This window comes from Sceloporus occidentalis, unplaced genomic scaffold (assembly GCF_023333645.1).
Source record: "Sceloporus occidentalis isolate IW3139 unplaced genomic scaffold, rSceOcc1.0.p SCAF_10, whole genome shotgun sequence".
Taxonomy (NCBI): Eukaryota; Metazoa; Chordata; class Lepidosauria; order Squamata; family Phrynosomatidae; genus Sceloporus; species Sceloporus occidentalis.
In genome coordinates, this window is record NW_028316990.1 from 21,636,796 (window position 1) to 21,660,363 (window position 23,568).

At 49.9% G+C, this 23,568-nt stretch overlaps 1 protein-coding gene and 1 pseudogene across 7 annotated transcripts; both read right to left on the reverse strand.

The window, feature by feature from the left end:
* Positions 1 to 3,401: 3,401 nt before the first annotated feature.
* LOC149306119 (aspartate aminotransferase, mitochondrial-like) lies at positions 3,402 to 12,460 on the reverse strand (annotated as a pseudogene). Its single transcript, XR_016282514.1, has 4 exons — positions 12,350 to 12,460; positions 11,539 to 11,791; positions 4,027 to 4,177; positions 3,402 to 3,761 (listed from the first exon to the last, which is right to left on the reverse strand). The product of XR_016282514.1 is annotated as an aspartate aminotransferase, mitochondrial-like (transcript).
* A 260-nt stretch (positions 12,461 to 12,720) lies between these two features.
* LOC149306120 (uncharacterized) lies at positions 12,721 to 23,177 on the reverse strand. Of its 6 annotated transcripts, XM_089476857.1 has the most exons (11): positions 22,467 to 23,177; positions 22,252 to 22,379; positions 20,590 to 20,784; positions 18,298 to 18,434; positions 17,201 to 17,279; positions 17,050 to 17,127; positions 16,850 to 16,908; positions 16,577 to 16,655; positions 15,140 to 15,235; positions 14,568 to 14,703; positions 12,721 to 13,002 (listed from the first exon to the last, which is right to left on the reverse strand). In XM_089476857.1, the coding sequence occupies exons 4-9, from the start codon at positions 18,366 to 18,368 to the stop codon at positions 15,140 to 15,142; spliced, it is 462 nt and encodes a 153-aa protein (XP_089332983.1). In that variant the 5' UTR covers positions 18,369 to 18,434; positions 20,590 to 20,784; positions 22,252 to 22,379; positions 22,467 to 23,177; the 3' UTR covers positions 12,721 to 13,002; positions 14,568 to 14,703. The 6 variants fall into 6 exon arrangements, with proteins under 6 accessions (XP_089332983.1, XP_089332982.1, XP_089332984.1 ...); XM_089476856.1 differs by lacking the exon at positions 22,252 to 22,379; XM_089476858.1 differs by lacking the exons at positions 20,590 to 20,784; positions 22,252 to 22,379.
* Positions 23,178 to 23,568: the final 391 nt, after the last annotated feature.

Here is a 23,568-nt window from a genome sequence, read left to right on the forward strand (position 1 = left end):
CCACAATAGATTCGGCTTAGGGTTGCGACTTGAAGGAACACAACAAATGTTAAGGTGGCATTCCAGGTGCCCAGACAACCTGGCATGTGAAACGTCAGGCATTCTGGAAAAACCAAAATGGCCCAGGAGGGAGAATGCAAGCGCAGACCTTTCCAGCCATGCGCTAGGGGTCAATTTAGTGGACAGCCCATGTCATAAAAAAGACAAGACCAGAAGGTTAAGGGTGGAGAATGCCCCACTTTGCACCACATTGTGGCTCATCTCTCTCTCTCTCTCTCTCTCATGTGCGCATGGCAGCAAATACACAGCACTCAGGGCCTGCAGAGCCACCGACGGAGGCTGGGATAATGGCCTGAGAAACGGTTCTGTGCAAAAGCCCAACATTATTCTTAGGCAAGCAGGTCTTGCAAGATGAAGAAGTCTGTGTCAGGTGCGCATTTTTTGCCTTTCCTCCAACCTTTCCCTCTTTCTTTTTCGTGGGCTGGCAGAGCATCCTGCTGAGTAATCGCTTTCCCCCAAAATCAGCAAAAAAAAAAGCTGTTTGTCTCATCCAGGGCACAAAGTTCAAGCCAAGTCCGGATTTTGGAAAGAGTCATTCAGGGAGGGACAGAGAAATCTCTGAGCAGACAAGTATTTCTGTTCCTCTGCTTTTGCTCCTCGCAGAATAATTGCCATTACAAACATTCACGTTTGGTGTATGCTTTTCTTTCCTTTAATAAACAGTCCATTTCACAGCCCTCCCAATCTAGTCCCTAAATCCTGACATTCCTAAACCCTAGCCATCTTGGTCATTTGTGAAATACAATTGAAGGGTCCCTTCCCAGCTATCATTCCTTGGAGACAAGGTACCTCCTCCTCTCAGACAGGGAAGGAAGGGTCCAGAGGCCGGCTGGCAGCTGGGCCTGGGACTCCAAAAACTCTGGGTTCAAGTCACAAGCGAGCCATGCTCATGACCTGGCCATTCCCTTCTGCTGCTCCAGAGACTAGAACATGAAACAATGGGTTCGAATGACAAGATAAGAGCTGATCATGAGACAGAAAGGCTTCCCTTGTGAGGCCAAGGGCTCTCCTTTCTTGGCAGATGTTCATCTTGGAGGCTTTGGATGCGAATTCCTTACTTCCGTGGCATGAGACTGGGCTAGCTGACCCTTGGGGTCCCTTCCCGCTCTACAAACCTGTGGCTCCACGAACTCCAGGGACTTCCTGCTCTACAAACCTGTGGCTCCATGAACTCCAGGGACACGATGCATCCCCTCCATCTGTCCACCCATTCATTCATTCATTCATCCATCCATCACAACCCTGTGAGGTTGATGAATAGGGAGCTCCCACCCCAAGCCCCTGGGCAAGGCAGGGATTTGGGGCAGAAGAGTGCAATCCCACTGGGGCAAAGGGGGTCCCTTGGGGGGGTAGAGAGGGAGGGAAGGAGCCCCCCACCCTTCCCTCTTTCTCTCTTCCAAGGCTTCTCTATGGGGTCCCTTCCCTCTCTCCCAGGGGGTCTTATGGGAGGAGGAATGGATGAGAGACCCCTTCTGTAGGGGGTTGTGCGGGGAGAGAGGGAGGCACAGAGGAAGCTTTAAGGGGGGCAGGATTTAAGGGGAGGCTGGGGAAAGGAGACTCGCCTTCCTTCCATCCTTTCGGGGGTCCTGGGGGGGAGGCAGCCCCCACCCACCCTTTCCCCTCCCAAGGCTCCTCTGTGGGAGAGAGAGGGAAGAAAGAGACCCCACCCTTCGAAGGAGAATGGAAAAGCCCCCCCCCCAAAAAAAAACACTCCCTCTAGGGGTTCCCACCCTTTGAGGGGAGAATGCAAAGGGACCCTTTCTTCCCTCCCTCCCGGGATCCCTTGGGGGGCTCTTCCAAGGCTGAATAAGGGATGTCCATGGGGGGAGGGAGGCCGGGAAGAGCCCCCTGCTGCCACTCTCCCAGGGAGTCTTAAGGGAGGAGGAATGGAAGAGAGACCCTTCCTCTGGGAGTCCCGAGGGGCAGAGAGGGAACCCCCTCCCCTTCCGAGGAAGGCAGGGCTTGACCGGGGAGCCCCCAGCCCCAGGGGGAATGGGGAGGACAGAGACCCCTGCTGCCACTCTCCCAGGGGTCTGTTGGAAGGGAAAGGGCAGCCCCCGCCTGGACCCCCGCCCTTTGGGGAGGGTCTCTTCCTCTTGCAGCCCCTTCCCTCACTTGCCTGCTTCGACCTTCGCCGCCTTCTGAGCAGCTGCTGCGGGTCACGTGGCGCCGGCGCATCTCCGCCCACAAGACGCGCGCAGGGCACGCTGGGAAATGTAGTCGTCGGAGGGCTCAAATCAAGAGCAGGCCCAGTAGGTTAAGCTAGGCCCAAAGCATCCAAGGCTCTAAAGCAGCACTACAGGCTTTGTAACTAATTGTTTAATTAACTAATTGGGATCTTTTACGCACATAAAAAGGGGGGAGTTCTCTAAGGCTCCAATCTCAGTCTCTGCTATGGAATTCTGGGAGCTGGAGTTTCTTGCCCTCCCGCCCTCAAAAACTCAGATATCCTCCATTTGCAGACTGTATCCCTATCAAGTGTGGAAAGAATGAGTCAAGGCTATGGAATTCTTTTTTTTATTATTTTTTAAAATATTTTTATTACACAAAATTATGATATATACAATATACAAATATGAATACCGAATAAATACAAATACAAACATATTACACAACAAAGCACGAATACATTAAATATACATGCTTATTCGTTACCGTTTCAAATTCTCTTCAAGTACTTTCCAGCACCCATTATGGTACTTAGCTATCTTAAAATATACTATATTCCACCACATCCAGCTTGAATTTCTTAGCTTTTGTTATCCTGCCTATCTATTCCAGGATAGAAGCAGAGTATAATTCAGTTCAAATTGGCATCTCTCAGAGTAATAAAGACCTATAATCTAACTTCATCCAGAACAATCAATATATTGAGATGCCGTGCCATATCTATGGTATCTTAAGCCCACAATATATATCCAGACGTTTCCATCTCTTATTTACTATCTTCATATCTTTGTTCCTCAAGCTCTCCGTCAACATATCCATTTCCTTAGCTTCTCTCAGTTTAATTAGCCAAATATCTTCCTCAGAAATGCAGACGCAGAACAGCCCCACCTGCCTTCCTTTGAAAGCAACTGGGCCTTTTAAGGTTGTGAGGTTTTCTGGAGAGGGAGGGGGAGAAATTTTGCAAACTTGGTGCTTTTCTGCACAGAAAGGAGCTTGGGGTCTGTCTGGGGGACCCCCCAATCCCAGGGCAGAGGGAAGGCCTGGGGCCCCAACTCCCACAAAGCAAGTGGCACACAACCTTTGGGCGACACGGCCACCCGTGACAAGGCCTGCAGGCAAACATTCACTACAACATTTCCCACCGCAACCTCTACAAAAAAATATTACAAGGATGAAAGGCTCCATTTTTGGTTAAAGCACAGAGGGACACATCTTAAAGGAGGGGAGGCAGGGCTGCACCAGAAATACATTCAGCCGTGTTTTTTAAGTGCTCAGGGAAAACAAAACCGTTTGTTGGGCAACGTCACTGCCTCCTCCTCCTCTTCTTCCTCCCCTGCAACCGGCAGCCAAAGTGTCCAAAGAAGGCCCAAGGGAAGGCTGTTGGAGTGATCTGGCTGGGTGCACAGGGTTTACTTGGAGACCTGGTGGATGGCGTGGGCCAGGTAAGCGACGTTGCCAGAGGTGACCCCTGCGACAGAGATGCGGCCGTCCTTTGTCATGTAAACGGAGAACTCCTTGGTCAGCCGCTCCACCTGAAAGGTAAAAGCTGTTTCTTTCTTTCTCAAAATACGAAATGTATTGCGACAGTGTCTTCTTTGAAAAAATTGCAAATATTGTGACAGTCCATGTCTTTGAATGGCATACTAAGCACACCCAAAGCAGTGATTTTATATCCATGAAACCAGTTGGTCTTTTCTTTTCTCTGTTTCCCCTTCCTTCCTTCCCTGCTGCAAGAGACTAACATGGCCACTTCTTTGATGATTCCCATTCTGTCGTGCGCCTCTCCTCCCTCTTCACCTGCTCAGGCTTCAGCCCCGTGAAGCAGAACATGCCGATCTGGTTCGTGATGTGCTGCCAGTTATGAGAGGAGCCCTCCTTCTTCAGGTTGTCCACCAGCTGGGTGCACATCCCTATGATGCGGTCGGCCATCCCCTTCACCTCCACAAGCCTGTGCCAAGAAAGAGCCAGAGAAAGCGATGCAGAGACCAAAGGAGCAGTGAGGGGACAGAGAAACACAGAGAGGCAGAGGACAAAGGAAGGTCTAGGTGGCTGGCCACCTTCTATCGTGATCCAAAGGAGTTTCATCATGAGAAATCCAAAAGGAAGAAGGCAACCCAACTAGGAAACAAGAGTGATATCCCCGGGGAAATGCGCCCATTGCTTGCCTTGACACAAACAGTGGCTCTCATAGGGACTGCATAACACACTTCTGGGGTTTCTAGCTTTTAAAGGTTTTTGATCCTCACCAGACAAAAAAAGGGGATGGTCGTGGAAGAGACTCTAAAGGAGAAGTGGGAAACCCCCAGTCCAAGATCAGGCCCCCTCCCTTCCAACTGGGGCAGAGGGGAGACCCCTGGCCAGGCTAGCAGCTTATTCCTAAGGATATGTGTTACATCGGAGTGATGCAAGACATGAAGACTCCTTGAGAAATTCAGGGTTCTCTACCTACATAGGAGCCTGTGGCTTCACAAAGGAGGAGACATGCAGGATTCAAAGGAATCATCTTATTTGAATAGCAGACAGACGGACAGGTTACTCACCTGTAACGGTATTTCTTCGAGTGGTCATCTGCGAATTCATACAAATGGGTTTTACTGCGCCTGCGCAGTGCTGTTCGGAAACCTCTAGAATCACTGGGCAAAGTACACTTTGCAACATATTAGAAACTTTTTGGCGGTAACCCCGCCCCCCTCCTATAAAGCCCCGGTTCCCGCTCTTTTCCCCAGTTCCAAATTTTTTCCCCGCCAAGTAGGCGATGTAAGACAGAGCCAAAGTGAGCAGGACACCGAGGGGAGGATGGGCGGGATTTGTATGAATTCGCAGATGACCACTCGAAGAAATACCGTTACAGGTGAGTAACCTGTCCTTCTTCTTCGTGGTCTCTGCGAATCATACAAATGGGTTTAGACTGACAAGCCTAGGTAAACGGCGGAGGGAGTGTCCTGAGACCCAAGCTATGGTAAACCAAGAAACTTTTATTACAGCAATAAACTTGTGAACCATCAAGAGTCAGTCCTGTTTCTTGCACACACCACAAATGTGGACAAAACCAACAAGGCAAGGAAGGGTATGCAAGGTCACGCACGACCATACCCATTGGCATTGTGTAAACATCATTAGCAGTTGCAATGTAATCATAACTTTGCAGAACCTGAGGAGAGAATGTAAGGTCATGCAAGACCAATCTCCCTCGAAGCTAAAACAAAAAGCATACCATAGACCAATTGACCAGCACCATGTACACAATAAGTCATCAGTGCAACCCCGAAACCAAGACAGCCCTCCCAAATGCTGCATCCCGAATTGCCCTGGTGTCCAGCCTATAATGTTTTATAAAAGTCAATGGCTGGGACCAGACAGCAGCCCTGCAAACATCTTCTAAAGAGATGCCAGCCAGGAAGGCAGAGGACGCTGCAACCGCCCTGGTCGCATGCGAACGGACTCTGGTCGGTACCGGTTTACCCGACAACTCATAACACAGGCGTATGGTGCTGGCCACCCATTTTGAGAGTCTCTGGGGCGACACCGGCAAGCCCTTTTTCGGTTCCGAGTAACATTGGAAGAGCCTTTCGGAACGACTCGAGCCCCTAGTCCTGTCCAGGTAGAAAGCCAAGGCTCTTCTAACGTCAAGCATATGGAGGTTTCGCTCCTCCACGGTTGACGGATTCGAAGCCAAGGTCGGCAACACAATGTCCTGGCACATGTGGAACAAGGATACCACCTTAGGTAGGAAGGTAATATCAGTCCGGAGCACCACCTTGTCTTTATGGAACCGGAGGAATGGTTCATCCCTCCGCAGGGCACAGAGTTCTCCCGCCCGGCGGGCCGAGGTAATGGCCACCAAGAAGACCGCCTTCCAGGTTACAAGTCTCAAGTCAGTTGTGGCCAAGGGCTCAAAAGGCTTGGATTGGAGAGCCGACAAGACAATGTCCAGACTCCAAGCCGGGGGAGGGAGAGAAACCTGGGGGTAGAGGTTATTACACCCTTTCAGAAAGCTTTTTACTAAGGGGTCCCTGAAAAAAGAAGGCAAACCATCAAAACGAAAATGGGAACAAATAGCAGACAGATAACATTTGATGGATGAGAGACACAGTCCCGCATCCAGTAAAGACATCAAAAAGTCAAGCACCACTGGCACGGTGATGCTGTCAGGGGATAAATTCCTTTCAACCAGGAAAGAAAGGAACCTTTTCCATTTGGAGGCATAGGACTTCTGAGTTGCAGGCCTATGCGCGGCACAGATCACCCTCCGCACCGGAGGAGCCAGCGCCGTCAGAGCAGGAGCCTCCAAGCCACCATCGGCAGCGAGTCGATGTCGGGATGGCGGACCCTCCCCTCTTGGAGGGTGAGAAGGTCCGGCCTCGGTTCCAGCCGGAGAAATTCGCCGTTGGACAAGCGCAGAAGCAGTGGAAACCACGGCTGTCTCGGCCACCACGGAGTGATGAGGATCGCGTCGACTCTCTCTCTCGACATCATGGACACCACCCTGGTCAATAGCGGGAACGGGGGAAAGGCATACACCGTTACTCGTGACCAGTCGAAAGTGAACGCATCTCCGAGAGGACTCTCGTGTCGCATTCGAGAACAGAACTGGGGACAGTGGGTGTTGGAGGCTGTCGCAAACAGGTCGACCTGGGGGGCCCCCCACCTGCGAAACAGGTCGGTGACTGTCTCTGGGTGAAGACGCCACTCGTGGCAGGTTGATGTTCTGCTGAGTTGATCTGCTAGGAAGTTTTCTTCTCCCGGTAAGTGAATCGCCTGGAGAAGTATGCGTCTGTGGATGCACCAGTCCCAAATCCTCAACGTGATGTCCAAGAGGGTCCTGGATTTGGTGCCTCCCTGTTTGTTGACATAGAACATCACTGTTGTGTTGTCGGTTCTGAGAAGAATCACTTTGCCTGTAACAGTGGACTCGAAAGCCTTGAGTGCCTTCTCTACAGCCAACATCTCGAGCGCGTTTATGTGCAGCAAACGTTCCTGCAGGGACCACTTTTCCCTCACACACAGGTCCCGAAGGTGAGCGCCCCAGCCATCCATGGACGCATCTGTCGTCAAGGTCATTTGTGGTTGAGGCTGGACGAAGGGCATACCTACGCACACGTTTTGGGAGTCTAGCCACCAGAGGAGGGAGGAAGTCACGGCCCTTGGAACGGTGAGCCATTTGTTTGGCGAGTCTGTCAGCGGGTTGAATACGGAGAGAAACCACGACTGGAGCGGTCTGAGTCGCAGTCGCGCCCAAGGGGTAACGAACGTGGTGGAGGCCATGTGTCCCAACGCGACCTGGATGTCCCTGGCCCTGAGCCTTCTGGACGAGTGCACAGTGAGCACTGCGGCTGACAGGGCCTGGAAGCGATCCTGAGGAAGGTAGGCCATCGATTCTTCGGAGTCGAGCACGGAGCCGATGAAACGGACCTGCTTGGATGGAGTCAAGTGGGACTTTTCCAGGTTGACTACCAGTCCCAAGTCCGACAAGAGATTTAGAGTGAAGTGTATTGCATCCTGGAGCCCTAGTCTCGATGGAGCTGTCAGCAGCCAGTCGTCGAGGTACGGAAAAACACTGAATCCCTTCTGATGGAGATAGGCTACCACTGGGGCCATGCACTTCGTGAAGACCCGAGGCGCTGTGGCCAAGCCGAATGGAAGGACGTTGTAGTGGTAGGCGTCGGAGCCGATGGCGAAGGCGAGGAATCTGCGGTGGGATTCCCTTATCCCGACGTGAAAGTAAGCATCCTTCAGGTCTACCGTCGCGAACCAGAGGTCCTGCTGGAGGAGAGGCAAAATGGCAGCCAACGTCACCATGCGAAAACGTCTATATCTTAGGAAGGAGTTCAGTTCCCTTAGGTCCAGGATGGGTCTGATTCCTCCATCTGGCTTTGGAACCGTGAAGTATCTGGAGAAAAATGCTTTGGGCCATAAATCCTGAGGCAATGGAGAGATGGCTCCTTTATGAAGGAGAAAGCGCACTTCGTCGAGAAGGGTGCCCGAGGGGGCAGTAGAAATGAAAGCTCCGGTGGGCGGGAGCTCTTCGAACTCCAGGGTATAGCCCCTTCGGACGATGTTTAAGACCCAGGAGTCGGAGGAGATGGAGGCCCATGTGGTGGCAAAGGGCCTCAAAATGTCAAGGAAAAACAAATTAGAGGGGGCGAAGTGCGCTAGGGATCTTCATGCCCTTTTCTTCCCCTGGTCGGGCTCCTGTCGGCGGTTCTTTCGGTACCGAGACTGGTTGCGACGGCCCGAGGAAGATGATTGCTGAGAGGGATAGCCCTGCCGTTGCGACCCTTGTTGATGGAACTGGCGTTCCTGATAAGGGAACCTTTGGAACTGACCTTGGTGGTGCTGCCAGGGCCGGAGACGCTTACGGAAGGAGGACGGGCCTGGTGTGGACATGCCATGCTTGCGAGCGGCCGCCTTCATGCGGAACTTCTTGTTAAGCCGCTCGTCGGTATCGGCGTGGAACAATCCCGAACCGTCAATGGGCATGTCTTCGATGGTGGATCTCACGCTCTGATTGAGATCAGAGCCTCGGAGCCAAGCGTGCCTTCTCAACGCAATGGAAGCCGACATCGCCCTTCCAACACATTCCGTGACGTTTCTAGCCGCGGTGATGAGCCAGCTACCGATCGAGTGGGTTTCATCCCTGATCTGGGTCAGAGTCCTCTGGGCCTCATCGGGAACGTCAGGTACAATTGGGGAGATGCCCTCCATCAATGTCTGGACATAAGCTCCCATGCATGCCGTGTAACTAGAGGCCTTTGCTGCCAGAGCAGCTGCAGCATAAGCCTTCTTGGCCAGAGCGTCTATCTTCCTGGCCTCTCTATCGACTGGTGAGGTGGTCTGGCGCTGGGTGGAGGTCTGCTGAGCACCCTCCACAATGGCAGAATTCTGTCGAGGATGTGACATGAGCCACGGAGCATTTGGAGCCGCGACTCTGTACAGTGACTCAATCTTCCTTGGGGGCCCGAGGAGAGACGAAGGAGAGTCCCAGGAACGTTTAAGAATCGTTTGCAAGGATGGCAAAAATGGGACACACGGGGGTGTCGGGACCCGACCATGGACCCGGCGCTCGACTGGGTCTTCTGCATCCGCCTCTGGATAAACAAGGTCGATGTCCAGGGCCCTGGACATCTTAATGATGTGTTCCGCGAATGACCGAACATCATCCGAAGGCGAGGCCGCTTCTGGATAGTGGAGATCCTGCGGAGACTGGCGCGGGGGGTCTTCCACCTCGGAAGGGTCTTCCGTCGCGATCGAAGCATCCGCCTCAGAATCGGAGGACTCCACCTGAACAACGACATCGCCTCTATCAGCTGGTCGCGGTGTCGGTTGAAGCAAAGCTGCTCTGGAAGCTGGGACGGAGTCCATCTGGCGTTTGCTTAACTGTGCATCATCTCGGGAACGGTCACGGGGGCGGTCACGAGAAGGCATCTTGGACATTGCAACTCTCCTAGAAACCTTCAGGTAGAACTGGTCTGCTTCAGAGTCGTAGAACACGTCGTCATCCTCTGGCACCGGCAAGGGAGACAGGGGAGCTGGCGATGGCGACCTCGGGTCCCGATCCCTCCGGGCTGGGGATGGAGATCGCGGGGGCAATTCCCGAGAAGGAGACCTCGAAAGCCTGTCTTGGAAGTCTTCCTCATTGGAGAGAAGAAAAGGCACGGTCGCCGCTGCCGAAGGTCCCGGAGTGGCCACCTCTTGACGGGCCTCCCTTGGTGGAGGTCTCTCGGACCCGACCGACAGAGTGTCCTGCCTCGGAGACTCCACCCGGATGCGAGGACGAGTCGAGGGCTCTGGTTCCTTAGACACTCTAGACTCCTTACGGGGACGGTCCTTAGAGTGCTTGGACTTCTTGGAAGCCGTAGCCTCTGGAGCCGAAGCCGAAGACTTCCTCTTCTTGGATGAAGCGGAGCCCCGCGGAACATCCAGAGGGAAGAAAGGAATAGGGGACTCCGTGAGCCTTCCACCCGGTCTGGGTGTGTCCTCCCTACGGGGGGCCGTCTTCGCCCTGGAGGAGGAGTCCTTACCGGTACCCGATCCGTCTTTCGGGTCCGATGGAGCTTCCTTACGGGAGGTATGCTCCGATGCCGGCCGCGAGGTCTTAGCGGGGGCCTCCCGACTCCGAGATGAGGTGGAAGCGGCGGCGGTACCCACAGACCCAGATTTATGCGGGTGCTTGGTGGGTTTGGTGGTGGCACTGGGCTTGTCAGATCCACGGGCCACATTTGCCTCAGGGTTGGGACCCCCGGAACGGTCGGATGTCGACGGTGGAGCACTTGACGAGCCATCTCTGACGGAGAGAGCCGCGGAGACAGGGGCTACAGGGGCCGAAGACGGACGAGGATCCCCTTCCCGGATCTTACCCTGGGCTATAGCAGAAGTGAGCCGCGACTCCCGATTCTTCCTGGCCTGAGAAGACATCGATTTGCAGAGGGAGCAGGACTTAACATCATGGTCCTTACCCAGGCAAAAAAGGCAGGAGGTGTGGGGGTCCTGCACCGGCACCTTTCCCCCGCAAATGTCACATTTCTTAAACGGAGGAGACATTGCTAACGAGGTCGACAAGTCCAAAACGAAATCCAAAGCCAAAGTCAACAGTCCAAAGATCTAGTACACGGGGAAGGAAGAAACGCCAAAATCCGAAAAACAGTCCGAGTCAAAACCAGTGATTCCAAAACGAGCCAACAAGAGCGAAGTTCCAAACAGCAGCCAAACGCGGCGGAAAAAATGGAACTGGGGAAAAGAGCGGGAACCGGGGCTTTATAGGAGGGGGGCGGGGTTACCGCCAAAAAGTTTCTAATATGTTGCAAAGTGTACTTTGCCCAGTGATTCTAGAGGTTTCCGAACAGCACTGCGCAGGCGCAGTAAAACCCATTTGTATGATTCGCAGAGACCACGAAGAAGAAATTAAGTTTCTTTAACTTTGAAAATCTACCAGTGACCGCAGGGCCAAAGGGTGAGGTGCCAGCCTGCAAAGAGCCCTCCTAAGACCAGAAACAGCAAAATGCTGGCCTATGACTAACATCTTCAATTTCTTTCTCCTATTTGCCTGATGTAAAAAGAAGCCAGTGTGACTTTGAAAGCTTGCAAAATGGAATTGCGCATTTTGCTTGTCCCAATAAAGGTATGGTTTGGAGCCATTGTGGCTGCTCCAGGTGTGAAATTTGGCATCAAGCGTGAACAAGGCCAGATACGCAAACTCATCTGGAACTGCCCCACATCTGAAGGGCTTCTTTGGACCGCTAATATGTCCCCTCAAGCCCCGCAGGCCCTAAGTTCTCCTCTTCTCTATTCAGCCCTCTGGTCCTGCCTTACCACTCCTTCCTCAGATCGGGGCTGTTCAGGATGGTGGAGGCGATCCGGGCCCCATTGATGGGGGGTTGGAGTACATGGGGCGGATGAGGATCTTCAGCTGGGACTCCACTCTCTTGGCCTCCTCCCCGTCCTGGCAGACCACCGTGAAGGCCCCCACACGCTCCCCTAGAAAGCAAGGCTTTAACTCTTCTCTGGCTCGAAGGAGCTTGTTGCGGGACTCCCAGAATTCCACAGCCTTTGAGCCAGAGAAGAGTTAAAGAGGTGCCATTTCTCCAGTCAGTGTGGATGCAGCCAAAAAGGAGGCCTCTGTTTTCAATGGGACCCTCCAAGAAATGTATTGTTATTGTTGTTGTTATTGTGTGCCTCGACAACAACCCAAAGGAGAGCCACATCTGTCTGTCTCTGAGGCTTCCTTGGCCAGAGGAACTCTGAAGAGGCTTGCCATGGCCGTCCTCCGAGGCTGAGAGAGCTTTCAATGGGACCTGCCAACACATGTCTTGTTATTAGTATTATTCTATTCTGTTCAGGCAGCCTTGAATGGCATTGGCCTTTTTCGCTGCCGCATGGCACTCTTGGCTCACGCTCACCTTGTGGCCTCCTCAGTGATTCCTTTGCCCTCTGGTTGTTCCCCATCGTCTTGGGGTTTCTTGCAAGTGGGCCCAAAGAGCAGCACAGGAGCCCTTGCCCTGGAAGTCAGTCTTAGCTTCCGCAGAAGGAAGGATGTTCCGAGTGCGAGTCTAGAAGGAGCTCTCCTTGGTGCTGGATCTATTCAGGGGAAGGAAGGGGCTCAGAAAGAGAGAGAGAGACCGACCATGGGGCATTTGTAAAGGAAGTGGGAAGAAGGGAAAAGGATGGTGGAGGGGCTTCGTGGCCGGCATCCAGAGTCTTCTGTGGGCTTTTCGGGGGCCTCTGTGAAGGCCATGTTCCAGAAGAGTTCCTTCCAGACGTTTCCTTTCGCCAGCAGCCTCTGTGGCTTCTTCAGAGAAAGGTCAGGAAGAGGCTTCTAGAACATGGCCTTCCCAGAGCCCCCCCCCCCCCCCGAAAACCCCACAGAAAAGGAGGAATGGGGATCATTAGAGGGCTGACAATGGAATGAAGCTGAGGACCAAAGGGGGAAGCGGAGGGGGAAGCAGTGCCTCGGTCAAAGCAGCTGAGAAAGCGGGAAGGAAACACACAGCAAAAGGCCACAAACAGAAGGGTTTATTCTACTCATAAAACGCATTAAGAACAGCTTTATCAAAAGGCTAACAGTGACACTAATCTCTATAATAATTGGCAATCATTAAGTAACATTAAAAATGATAATAACAACTGTCACCCCCCCCCCGGCCTTTTTGGTTGCCTGGCCCCCATTCATGGGGCTCTCTGCTGGTTTTGCTGGGTTCCCCACAGTTGTGAACTGGTTCCTCCCATTCTTTGCAGATGGTTAGAAGGAAGGAAGTTGCAGTGGTGTCAATTATTTCCCTGCAGAAATGAGAGAGAGAAGCCAGAGTGAGGTTTGGATTGCTATATTCATTCCCACTGGCAACTTCTGTCCCCAACCCTAACTTGAATCAAATAAAATAATAATAAATAAATAAAGTTTTTATTTATATACCGCACCTTCCTCAGATCAGGGCGGTTTACACAAGTTACAATTACACATACAATGCATTAAAAACAAACACCATACAGTATACAATAAAATAAAGGGAATGGTGAGGGGGGAGGGAATCAGGTCCAGCATTCTTCTCTCCCTCTGAGGCCTGGACCAAGGCAGATGGACCGGAGGGAGGGCTCTTCTTCTTCAGGCTGGCCCCTGATGGTGCTGGGCCAGCCTTCTCTCTCCCCCAGAGGCCGAAAGATGACAGTTAGGGAGGGAGGAGCCTCTGTCTTCAGGCTGGCCCCTGATGGTACTGGGTCAGCCTTCTCTCTCCCCCAGAGGCCGAACGATGACAGTTAGGGAGGGAGGAGCCTCTGTCTTCAGGCTGGCCCCTGATGGTACTGGGTCAGCCTTCTCTCTCCCCCAGAGGCCGAACGATGACAGGGAGGGAGGAGCCTCTGTCTTCAGGCTGGCCCCTGATGGTACTGGGTCAGCCTTCTCTCTCCCTCAGAGGCCGAACGATGACAGTTAGGGAGGGAGGAGCCTCTGTCTTCAGGCTGGCCCCTGATGGTACTGGGTCAGCCTTCTCTCTCCCCCAGAGGCCGAACGATGACAGTTAGGGAGGGAGGAGCCTCTGTCTTCAGGCTGGCCCCTGATGGTACTGGGTCAGCCTTCTCTCTCCCCCAGAGGCCGAACGATGACAGTTAGGGAGGGAGGAGCCTCTGTCTTCAGGCTGGCCCCTGATGGTACTGGGTCAGCCTTCTCTCTCCCCCAGAGGCCGAACGATGACAGTTAGGGAGGGAGGAGCCTCTGTCTTCAGGCTGGCCCCTGATGGTACTGGGTCAGCCTTCTCTCTCCCCCAGAGGCCGAACGATGACAGTTAGGGAGGGAGGAGCCTCTGTCTTCAGGCTGGCCCCTGATGGTACTGGGTCAGCCTTCTCTCTCCCCCAGAGGCCGAACGATGACAGTTAGGGAGGGAGGAGCCTCTGTCTTCAGGCTGGCCCCTGATGGTACTGGGTCAGCCTTCTCTCTCCCCCAGAGGCCGAACGATGACAGTTAGGGAGGGAGGAGCCTCTGTCTTCAGGCTGGCCCCTGATGGTACTGGGTCAGCCTTCTCTCTCCCCCAGAGGCCGAACGATGACAGTTAGGGAGGGAGGAGCCTCTGTCTTCAGGCTGTCTTACTGTTGGTCTATGTACAGTGTTGAAGTCCTGCTTATCCCCTGCATATGGGATTGGCCGACCATGACATTCCCCAGCGCTGCAAATATGGACAGGAGCCAAAGCCTCACATGCTTGTTTCTGGAATGGTACTCTACTAAGTCGCCAACTGCTTTGACCGCTTTGTAGCCTCAGCAGACCATGGGGAAAGAGAGAAGCCCACCAGCAGATGGGAAGCTACCTTGGATTCCGACCATGTGGGTGAGTCCTATGAAGGTTGCCCCCTTACCTTGGCCAATAGCTGCTCCTGAGTGTCTTGAATGAGCCATGAGCCTGAATTCATTTTGCCCAGGCAGTGTCTGAGACAGGCCTCCACATCGCAGTTAGCCGATGACAGGACTGCATCCATCAGATCATCACAGAGTCTAGAGAAAAGGAAGGACAGAGAAGTGGCATCCTTGCTAGACTCCTTGCTAGTTTCCCAAGTCCTGAGAGGTCAAAGAAGGATCCGCTGAAGGAATCCTATATGTGTTTGGTAAAACTGTGTTAGTTCAATCTGATCACAAGCCTTTAGAGTCAATCTGTAAAAAACCAATAGGCAGTGCCCCTGCTCGATTGCAATGAATGCTTTAGCAGCTTCAAAGGTATCAACTTAACATTGTATATACCCCTGGTAAACTTATGTATCTGGCTGATACCTTGTCAAGAGCCACTGTAGATCGTCCTTTTAGTGAAGAGCATTCCATGGGAGATGAGAAAGTAATACATGAGGTGAATGCTTTAGCAATGCATCCTGACAAAGTGTGTATAATACAAGAGGCAACAAAATGTGATCCCCAGCTTAAGATGGTTCAAACATACCTAGATCAAGGATGGCCACAATATATGAGAGATGTAAGTCCGACAGGAAAATCTTTCTGGCCAGTTAAAGATCATATGTGGTGCCAGGATGGAGTTCTTTTTATGGGAGAAAGAATGATTATTCCAACAAGTCAAAGACAAAATGTACTTACAGAACTTCATGAGTCCCATCAAGGGATTCAAAGGACCAAAGAAAGAGCAAGGAAATTAATGTATTGGCCTGGTATGTCAAGAGATATTGAGCTGGCTGTAGGGAGCTGTAGTGTTTGTGCATGTTTTGCTCCAAACAACCAAAAGGAACCACTCAAACCACATGATATTCCTGAAATGCCATGGGAAAAGGTGGGGATAGATATTTTTGAACAGGATAGCTGTCCATTTCTGTTGATAGTTGATTACTTTTCAAAATATCCAGAAATAATAAGTCTACCTGATAAAACTGCCAAAACTGTAATTTGTAGGCTTAAGTCTGTGTTTGCTCGCCATGGGATACCAAGAATAGTGGTGAGTGATAACATGCCATTTGCTAGTCAAGAATTTAAAACATTTGCTAAAGAATGGGGGTTTGAACAATGCTTTAGTAGTCCAAGATATGCACAATCTAATGGTATGGCAGAACGAGCAATTCAGTCTATCAAACAGCTTATGAACAAAGTAAAGAAGGCTGGTGGGGATTTACATCTAGCATTGTTGGAATATCGCAATACACCAGTCACAGGGTTGTCATATTCGCCTGCACAAATGTTGATGGGCAGGATGTTGAGAAGTAAACTTCCCATAACAACTGGTTTATTATGCCCTAAGATTCCTATTAATGTGCATCAGGATCTACAAAGACAAAAACATTTTTATGATCGGACAGCTAGATCACTTCAACCATTACAAGAGGGAGATGCAGTTTGGATGCAATCTAATGACCACAAGGAAAGATGGCTTCCTGCTACAGTGATAGAAAAATGTAAACAACCACGGTCATACCAAATAAAGACTCTTAATGGTAGGATATATCGGCGTAATAGATGCCAATTAAGAAAACGGATGCCAGAAATTATCAGAGACAGAAGTGTAAGACCAGATGCATTAGCCAATGGATATGGTGGGGCTCCTGAGAATAATGATGAGGTGCAAACATCAACAACAGATAGGCAACCGACATACATAACATCATATGGTAGACCAGTGTTTAGGCCAGAGAGATATACTCCTTGAAAATGCACCTTGGCCCTAAGGTGGCCTTTTATGATTTGTGTAAGTTAGGTCAATGAGAAATATTGTATTCTTTGTATGTATGTTTTCTACTTATGTTTTTAAAATTCTGTATACAATGTATTTTCTAAAGTGTATAATTGTTTTTATATTTCCATGAAAGGGAGATGTGATGTAAGATTGGATTCCAACAGCAGACATCACAGAGGGGAGAGAGGACTCTCTCATTACCTCCAGAGAAACACTGCTCTCAGCTACAGAAGTCTCAGGAATGTCCTCTTCCATGTGGGTTAACTGTGGCCCTGGAAGACTGAAAGACAGACAAGGATAGTACTATTAACTTGTCCCATCAAGAAGAATGAGGGAGGGAGAGAAGGAAGGAAGGAAGGAAGGGACCATGAAAGAAATGGGGCCAGGTGGATGCTACAGAAAGTCACATGAGGGGACATTTCCATGTGCCACTCATTCAGTCTTCAGCCAGGACCCAAGATAAGAAGAACTCACCTGTGTGAATGAGGCCCAGGATTGAAATCAGCCTCTGAACAGCTATTACTTTCTACATCCTGTAAGGAAATGGAAAGGCATGAGAAGCGAAAGAGATACAATGGGGTGGGGCCCCGGGCCCCAAAAGCCTTTCCTAAGACAGGGGAGAAGGCAGACCTCCTCCCCCCCCCCCCCCCCCCCCAGTTTCCCCCTTTTGTTACCCATGAGTTCATGGAACATGCATCCTCCATCTTCTCCTTATCTCCCCCTAAAGGTGCTTCCCACACATCCTCAGAAACCTGTCAAGGAGAAAGAATGAGTTTAGCACCGTCCTCCAAAAAAAGGGGAGGGGAGAGAGGACTTTCTCATTACCTCCAGAGAAACACTGCTCTCAGCTACAGAAGTCTCAGGAATGTCCTCTTCCATGTGGGTTAACTGTGGCCCTGGAAGACTGAAAGACAGACAAGGATAGTACTATTAACTTGTTATTACAGTGGGCCCTTGTTATCTGCTCTTGGTTTGGTTCCAGAAGCACCCCTGTGCACCTCATGAACACCCAAACCCTGGGGCCTGGCTCTGAAGGTTGCTATTCCACCAGAGGAGATGAGAGGAAGCCAACAGCAAGCCAGGAGAATGCACCCCTTCCCACACTTTGTGCTACCTCTCCACAGTCCCATCAGGAAGAATGAGGGAGGGAGAGAAGGAAGGAAGGAAGGAAGGAAGGAAGGAAGGGACCATGAAAGAAATGGGGCCAGGTGGATGCTACAGAAAGACACATGAGGGGACATTTCCATGTGCCACTCATTCAGTCTTCAGCCAGGACCCAAGATAAGAAGAACTCACCTGTGTGAATGAGGCCCAGGATTGAAATCAGCCTCTGAACAGCTATCACTTTCTACATCCTGTAAGGAAATGGAGAGGCATGAGAAGCAAAAGAGATACAATGGGGTGGGGCCCTGGGCCCCAAAAGCCTTTCCTAAGACAGGGGAGAAGGCAGACCTCCTCCCCCCCCCCCCCCAGTTTCCCCCTTTTGTTACCCATGAGTTCATGGAGCAGGCATCCTCCATCTTCTCCTTATCTCCCCCTAAAGGTGCTTCCCACACATCCTCAGAAACCTGTCAAGGAGAAAGAATGAGTTTAGCACCATCCTCCAAAAAAAGGGGAGGGGAGAGAGGACTCTCTTTCATTACCTCCAGAGAAACACTGCTCTCAGCTACAGAAGTCTCAGGAATGTCCTCTTCCACGTGGGTTAACTATGGCCCTGGAAGACTGAAAGACAGACAAGGATATTATTAATATTATTTACTATTGCTGTTATAAATCAAACCTCACCATTGACCAAAGTCAACAGTAAGGCTATCTCTATTTTAATTCCAGGCAGACACCAAATGGAGCAAGGCCAGAGAAGATAATCATTACTCCCTGCCTACTTAAGAGCAAATGCGAGAAGGAAAGAAATGGGGACTTACCTCAGATCCTTGCCCTTCTGTTTGGGATGTTTGCAAAATGAGAGGAGCTTCTGAAAAGGTTTCTTAGCCATTTGATAAGCTTTATTGGTGACCACCTGTATGGGTTTCTTGAGCCCTTGTAAAGGTTTCTTGAGCCCCTGCAAGCAAAGGAGAGAAATGAATGAGAGCGAGAGAAGGAATGGGGAGGCAGACTCGGCAAACCCCAAAGTGACCTCCCACCCGCTTGACCTGTCCTCCTCACTCACTTTGACGAAGCCTTTTGCCGAGGGCATGGTGAAAAAAAGGCCATTGCCAAGCCAAGGAACCTGCCAGAAAGATGTCTGACCACCAGCCGGAGGGAGTTGATCAGTAACCAAGTGACAAGGCTGCCTCTGGCTACCAGAATGAGCTCTACATTCTAAAGCAAAGATGGAAGCTTTGTAAAGAAAAGCAAGGCTAGGATTCTCTTGGAATCCTGGTTGCCATGTACTTTCCTGGGCAGGTGTCTTCAGGGACAAGGCTCACTAGCTCAGAGTGACAGGGTGTCCTCCTTTTCCAAGAAGCTGAAGACCCTAACAATTACAGGCCCATATCATTGCTGAATGCCGATTACAAAATTTATACCTCTATACTGGCTAAAAGACTTAAAAACTGCCTCAAAAATTTGATTGGAGAAGATCAAAGAGGGTTTCTCCCAGGGAGACAACTAAGAGAAAATGTCAGATATGTTTTAAATATCCTGGAATACTATAATAGACATAATGACAAACAGGCAGGCATATTCTTTATAGACCTACGAAAAGCGTTTCATTCGGTTAGATGGGACACCTTACTAACATTACTGGAGGCAATGGATATAGGTGATAATTTCTGTAAAAGGATAAAAGAACTATATAAGGAACAAAAAGTGAGTATTTTTATTAATGGTGAAAAAACTAGCTCCTTTCCAATTAAAAGAGGTACCCGTCAAGGATGCCCACTCTCCCCCCTCCTATTCTTAATTGTTATTGAGACACTGATTAGAAAAATTAAATTGGATAGAAATCTGAAAGGACTAAAGATAAAAAGTATGAATACAAAATAGAAGCATATGCTGAGGACTTAGTGATAAATTTGGAAAGCCCCTTAGAAAATGCAGATTCTTTGATGAGACACTTAGTTGATTTTGGAAAAGTAAGCGGATGTAGAGTAAACTTGAGTAAATCTACAATTAATACGAAGAATATGAAAGCAAGAGAAGACCTACTATTACAGGAGGGTACAGGTATGACAGTAAAGAAACGTGTTAGCTATTTAGGGGTAGAATTGACAAAGAAATCAAATGAACTGTTCGATAATAACTATGTTAAAGTATGGAAAGAAATCAAAGGGAACTTCATAAAGTGGAACAAATTACACCTATCATTCTTGGGAAGAATCTCAGCAGTAAAAATGGGTGCCCTTCCAAAAAGTTTATTTCTTTTTCAAACCTTACCAATCAGAATACCAGAGAAAATTTTCAAGATCTGGCAAAGTTTATTTGAGAGGGGAAAACCCCCCGAATAAAATTAAAAGTAATGCAAGATGCTAAAGAAAGAGGAGGTTTGGCGGTTCCCAACCTCAAACTATATTATGAAGCAAACTGCCTGATTTGGTTAAAAGAATGGATGACGTTAAAGGACAAAAAATTAATAGAATTAAAATCAGAAGGTCTCAAGTTTGGTTTACATGCATTTCTTTCGTATGAAAAAGCAAAAGCAAACAGAATGATATATGAACATTGTATTAGAAACTCTATATTCAAAATTTGGAAAAAATATAAGGAAAGAATTGTTACTGGCTCACCAAAATGGGCTTCCCCATTGGAAGCCCTATACAGAATGGAAATGTATAGAGAAGGGGATTGGCCCACTTATAAAGATCTGTAGATTGATGTGCAAATTTAAATAACTCAAACCTGACAATATTCTCTCTGTCCAGATTAGCCTGAAACCACCGTTCCTTGTCCAACTGCATTTTCAGATAGCTCTGGGCTTCTGTTTATTTGCATTTTAATTCTACCTTTTCCATGTGGGCTTCAGGTGGCCCACATAGTGGCCTTCTCCTTGACCTGTGGCCATTTTTCACCATATCAAGTTGATTAGAAGTTATCCAGAAGTCACAATCTTTATTTGTAATTGCTATTTCTCGCTATGACATTGTCCCTTGAAACCACCCCAAATCCCAGGCAACGTAGACTTGAAACATGAAAAGGGGGTGGGGGGAGTTAGCACCTGAAAAATAACACATACACACACACACAATTATTTTGATATTCAAAATGATTTAACTGACCTTGTGAGGTCTCTGGCCCGCTGCGTTGTAAACATGAGAATGCGCTACAGCACGCGTGGCACCCTGGAAGTGATGTATTTTAAGGGAGCCCTGCTGCCAACCCAGAACTTCACATTGACCTCAAGAGAGAGTCATAGCACTGGGGTCCCACTTTGCCGTAGCGCTATCCTATGGAAACCTGGGATCTGCAGTTTCCTGGGGCATAAAGAAAGAATCCTCTGCAAGAAAGCTGTAGTCTCTCACCACAATGCAAATGTGAGGTTTCTGTAGGATGCAGCCACGGCCGTTGTTACTTTGCTCTGGTTAAAGCCGCTCGGCTCCATAAACCAGCGCCAGAAGCCACCGGAAAGGAAGGCCTCTCCTTCGGCACATGAATTTTGTGAATGGCACCATAGTGTTGGGCCGAAGGAGAGAAGACAACAAAGAGTTGTGTGAATCCAGTGCCCAGGAAACTCCCTCAAAAGCATTTGACCATCCCTCCCTTTCCAAAGTATACAGACCAAACATTTATCTTCCTACGATCCATTTTCACATACAGTTGATAAAGGAAGCTAAGCACGCCAGTACAACCGCACATCCCTTTCCCATATAGAAACAAGTTAGGTAATTTAAAACACCACCAGCTCCTTCAAGCACCAAGTTGTTGTACTGCCCATCCCATCAGCCCCCATTCAGCACAGCTGATGGCAGGGGATCATGGGAGTTGCATTCCAACCATATCTGAAGGGCTGCTGCACCCCTGTCCACACTGCCTTTGACCTATGAAGGGTTTGGTTTGCAGATCCCTTCACTCCAGGAGTGAGCAACTTCCCAGTCTTGGAGTAGGAAGCCCAGTATCCCCCCAAAACCAAGACCACATGCCCCCTTCCTCCACGCTTCCTGCTGTGAGCACCCTAACCCTCGTGCTTCTACTTGTAAACATGGAAGGTGCGCAGGGAACGCAGGTGGCGCTTCTCTGCAGAACTACTGGGACCCGAGTGCGAATGCACTCCCAGCGTGAAGGGCACGGTTCCAAATGTGGGGCCAGGGAACAGATTTACACGAGGCCCTTTTGTCATCGCTTTAGCCATGATGCTGGCCATCAACACATGAGTTTTGTCATGAGTTTTGGTAAGGATATAAAAACAAGCCACATAAACAGAGAGCACTAGTTGCGGTGTGGACGGCCTGTGTCCTATCAACACAAGTGTACACAAGACAACAGAGTCCCGTTTTTCCTGTCCGTGGGTGATATTCCAAAAGGCAAACAGGAATTCAGTTTGTGTCCACATGGAAAAGCTGCCCACCTGCCCACAGGGAATGGCCCTGATCAGAAGGGCAATTGGGACAACAAGATTTATGAAACCAAAATCCAATGAAAGGAAACTGGAACAGAACCACTGCGGACAATGGAAAGAAGGGTCACCTCCCATTGACGTTCAAGACACTCCCAAGATCTGGGGCCCTTCAACCAAGCAACCTCCCCACAAGTGGACATTCGCCCTCATCTGCTCTTCTATATCCCATCAAAATAAACTGGATCATTGTCCCTCTTCCTTCTGCCTGGTTCACTGATAGGCCAGCTTCTGTGCATACAAAGGACGCAGCTAGCCCCCAGAGCTACCTGCATGCCTTATACATCCTTAAGTGGCGTCCCTTCTCCATCCCCAGCTTGGTGTCTACCTGGCATACTTTTGGAAGCCAATCTCCTTAGGAACTGAGAGGGGCAGGATGAGTAAGAAAGCGGTGTCATTCTAAGCAAGGAGGGCATCAAGGTGGCAGAGAAATCAGCTCCAACCCCTTCGGTAGCGCTGGCCAGCAAGAGACAAACAGACGGTCCCTTGTGAGATATGTCAGTACCCTTCCACACCTATCCCCAAAGAACAACCAACACTTACTCTTGTCCTGTTGGTCTCCAATGATGATGAGGAAGGCAATGCAAGTGCCGAAAGTGTAGACAGCAATGGCGACCTCACACAGGACGCCAGTGACCTTGCCGCACACTGCCCACACCACTTCCTGGTAGGTGCGCTTGTTGCTGGCCTGGGAGCAGTAGGCAAGAATGACCAGGCCGCCAATGATGGAAATCAACATGACCTGCAGATGGGTAGCGAGAGGAAAAGGGAGGGGGGGCAACATCAGACAGGAGGCACACATGGGACAAGGCAAAGCCACAAAGCCAAGGATGGACAGTCCTTCCTCTGGGAAGCCTGTCCCCTCTCTCTCTTTGGCTGCATCCACAATGTGGAATTAATGCAGTTTGACACCACTTTAACACTCATGGAATCCTGGGAGATTGCTGTGCAATCAGAGCTCCCTGACAGACCCTACATATTTCAAATAACTACTCATCCCAGAATTCCAAAACACTGAGCTCACATGGGAGAGGAATTCTGGGGGGCACCATGAAGATGCCCAGCGCACTCCCAACACCATCCAGCTCCATCCCCACCTTCCTAAGCTGCAGGAGAAGGAGAATCCTTTGCCCTCCTGCCCCAACATCTGCATATATTTATTTATATCCTCTGCACAACGAAATAGAAGGGTCATCTCCAGAGGTAGCAAACAACAAAGCAAAGGAAGACAGGAAAGTAAGGATAAGTGTTACCTATTTTCCAAGAAAGTAATAAAAAGAATGTGATAAAATACAGATAATATACTGCAATGCCCATAATGCTTTATTGGACGGTACATAGCACTTCTTTTGCAATTCCTTCACTTTCCTTGGTCGATTACAGCGGTTCCCAAACTCTGTTCCTCCAGAAGATTTTGCTTTGCTTGGCCAGTGCCCAGGGATGCTGGGATCTGAAGTCCAGAACCTCTGGAGGGTCAAAGACGGTGGACCCCTGGTCTCCCCTGCACTCACCATCTGCAGAGCTGCCACGCCGCCCGCCATACTGAAGGAAGAGGAAGGAAAATCACTTGTCTATCCTTGCAGCCTTTTAAGCACCACCATCCCCACCTCTTCCCACTTATGAACAAAACAGTATTTTGATTCCC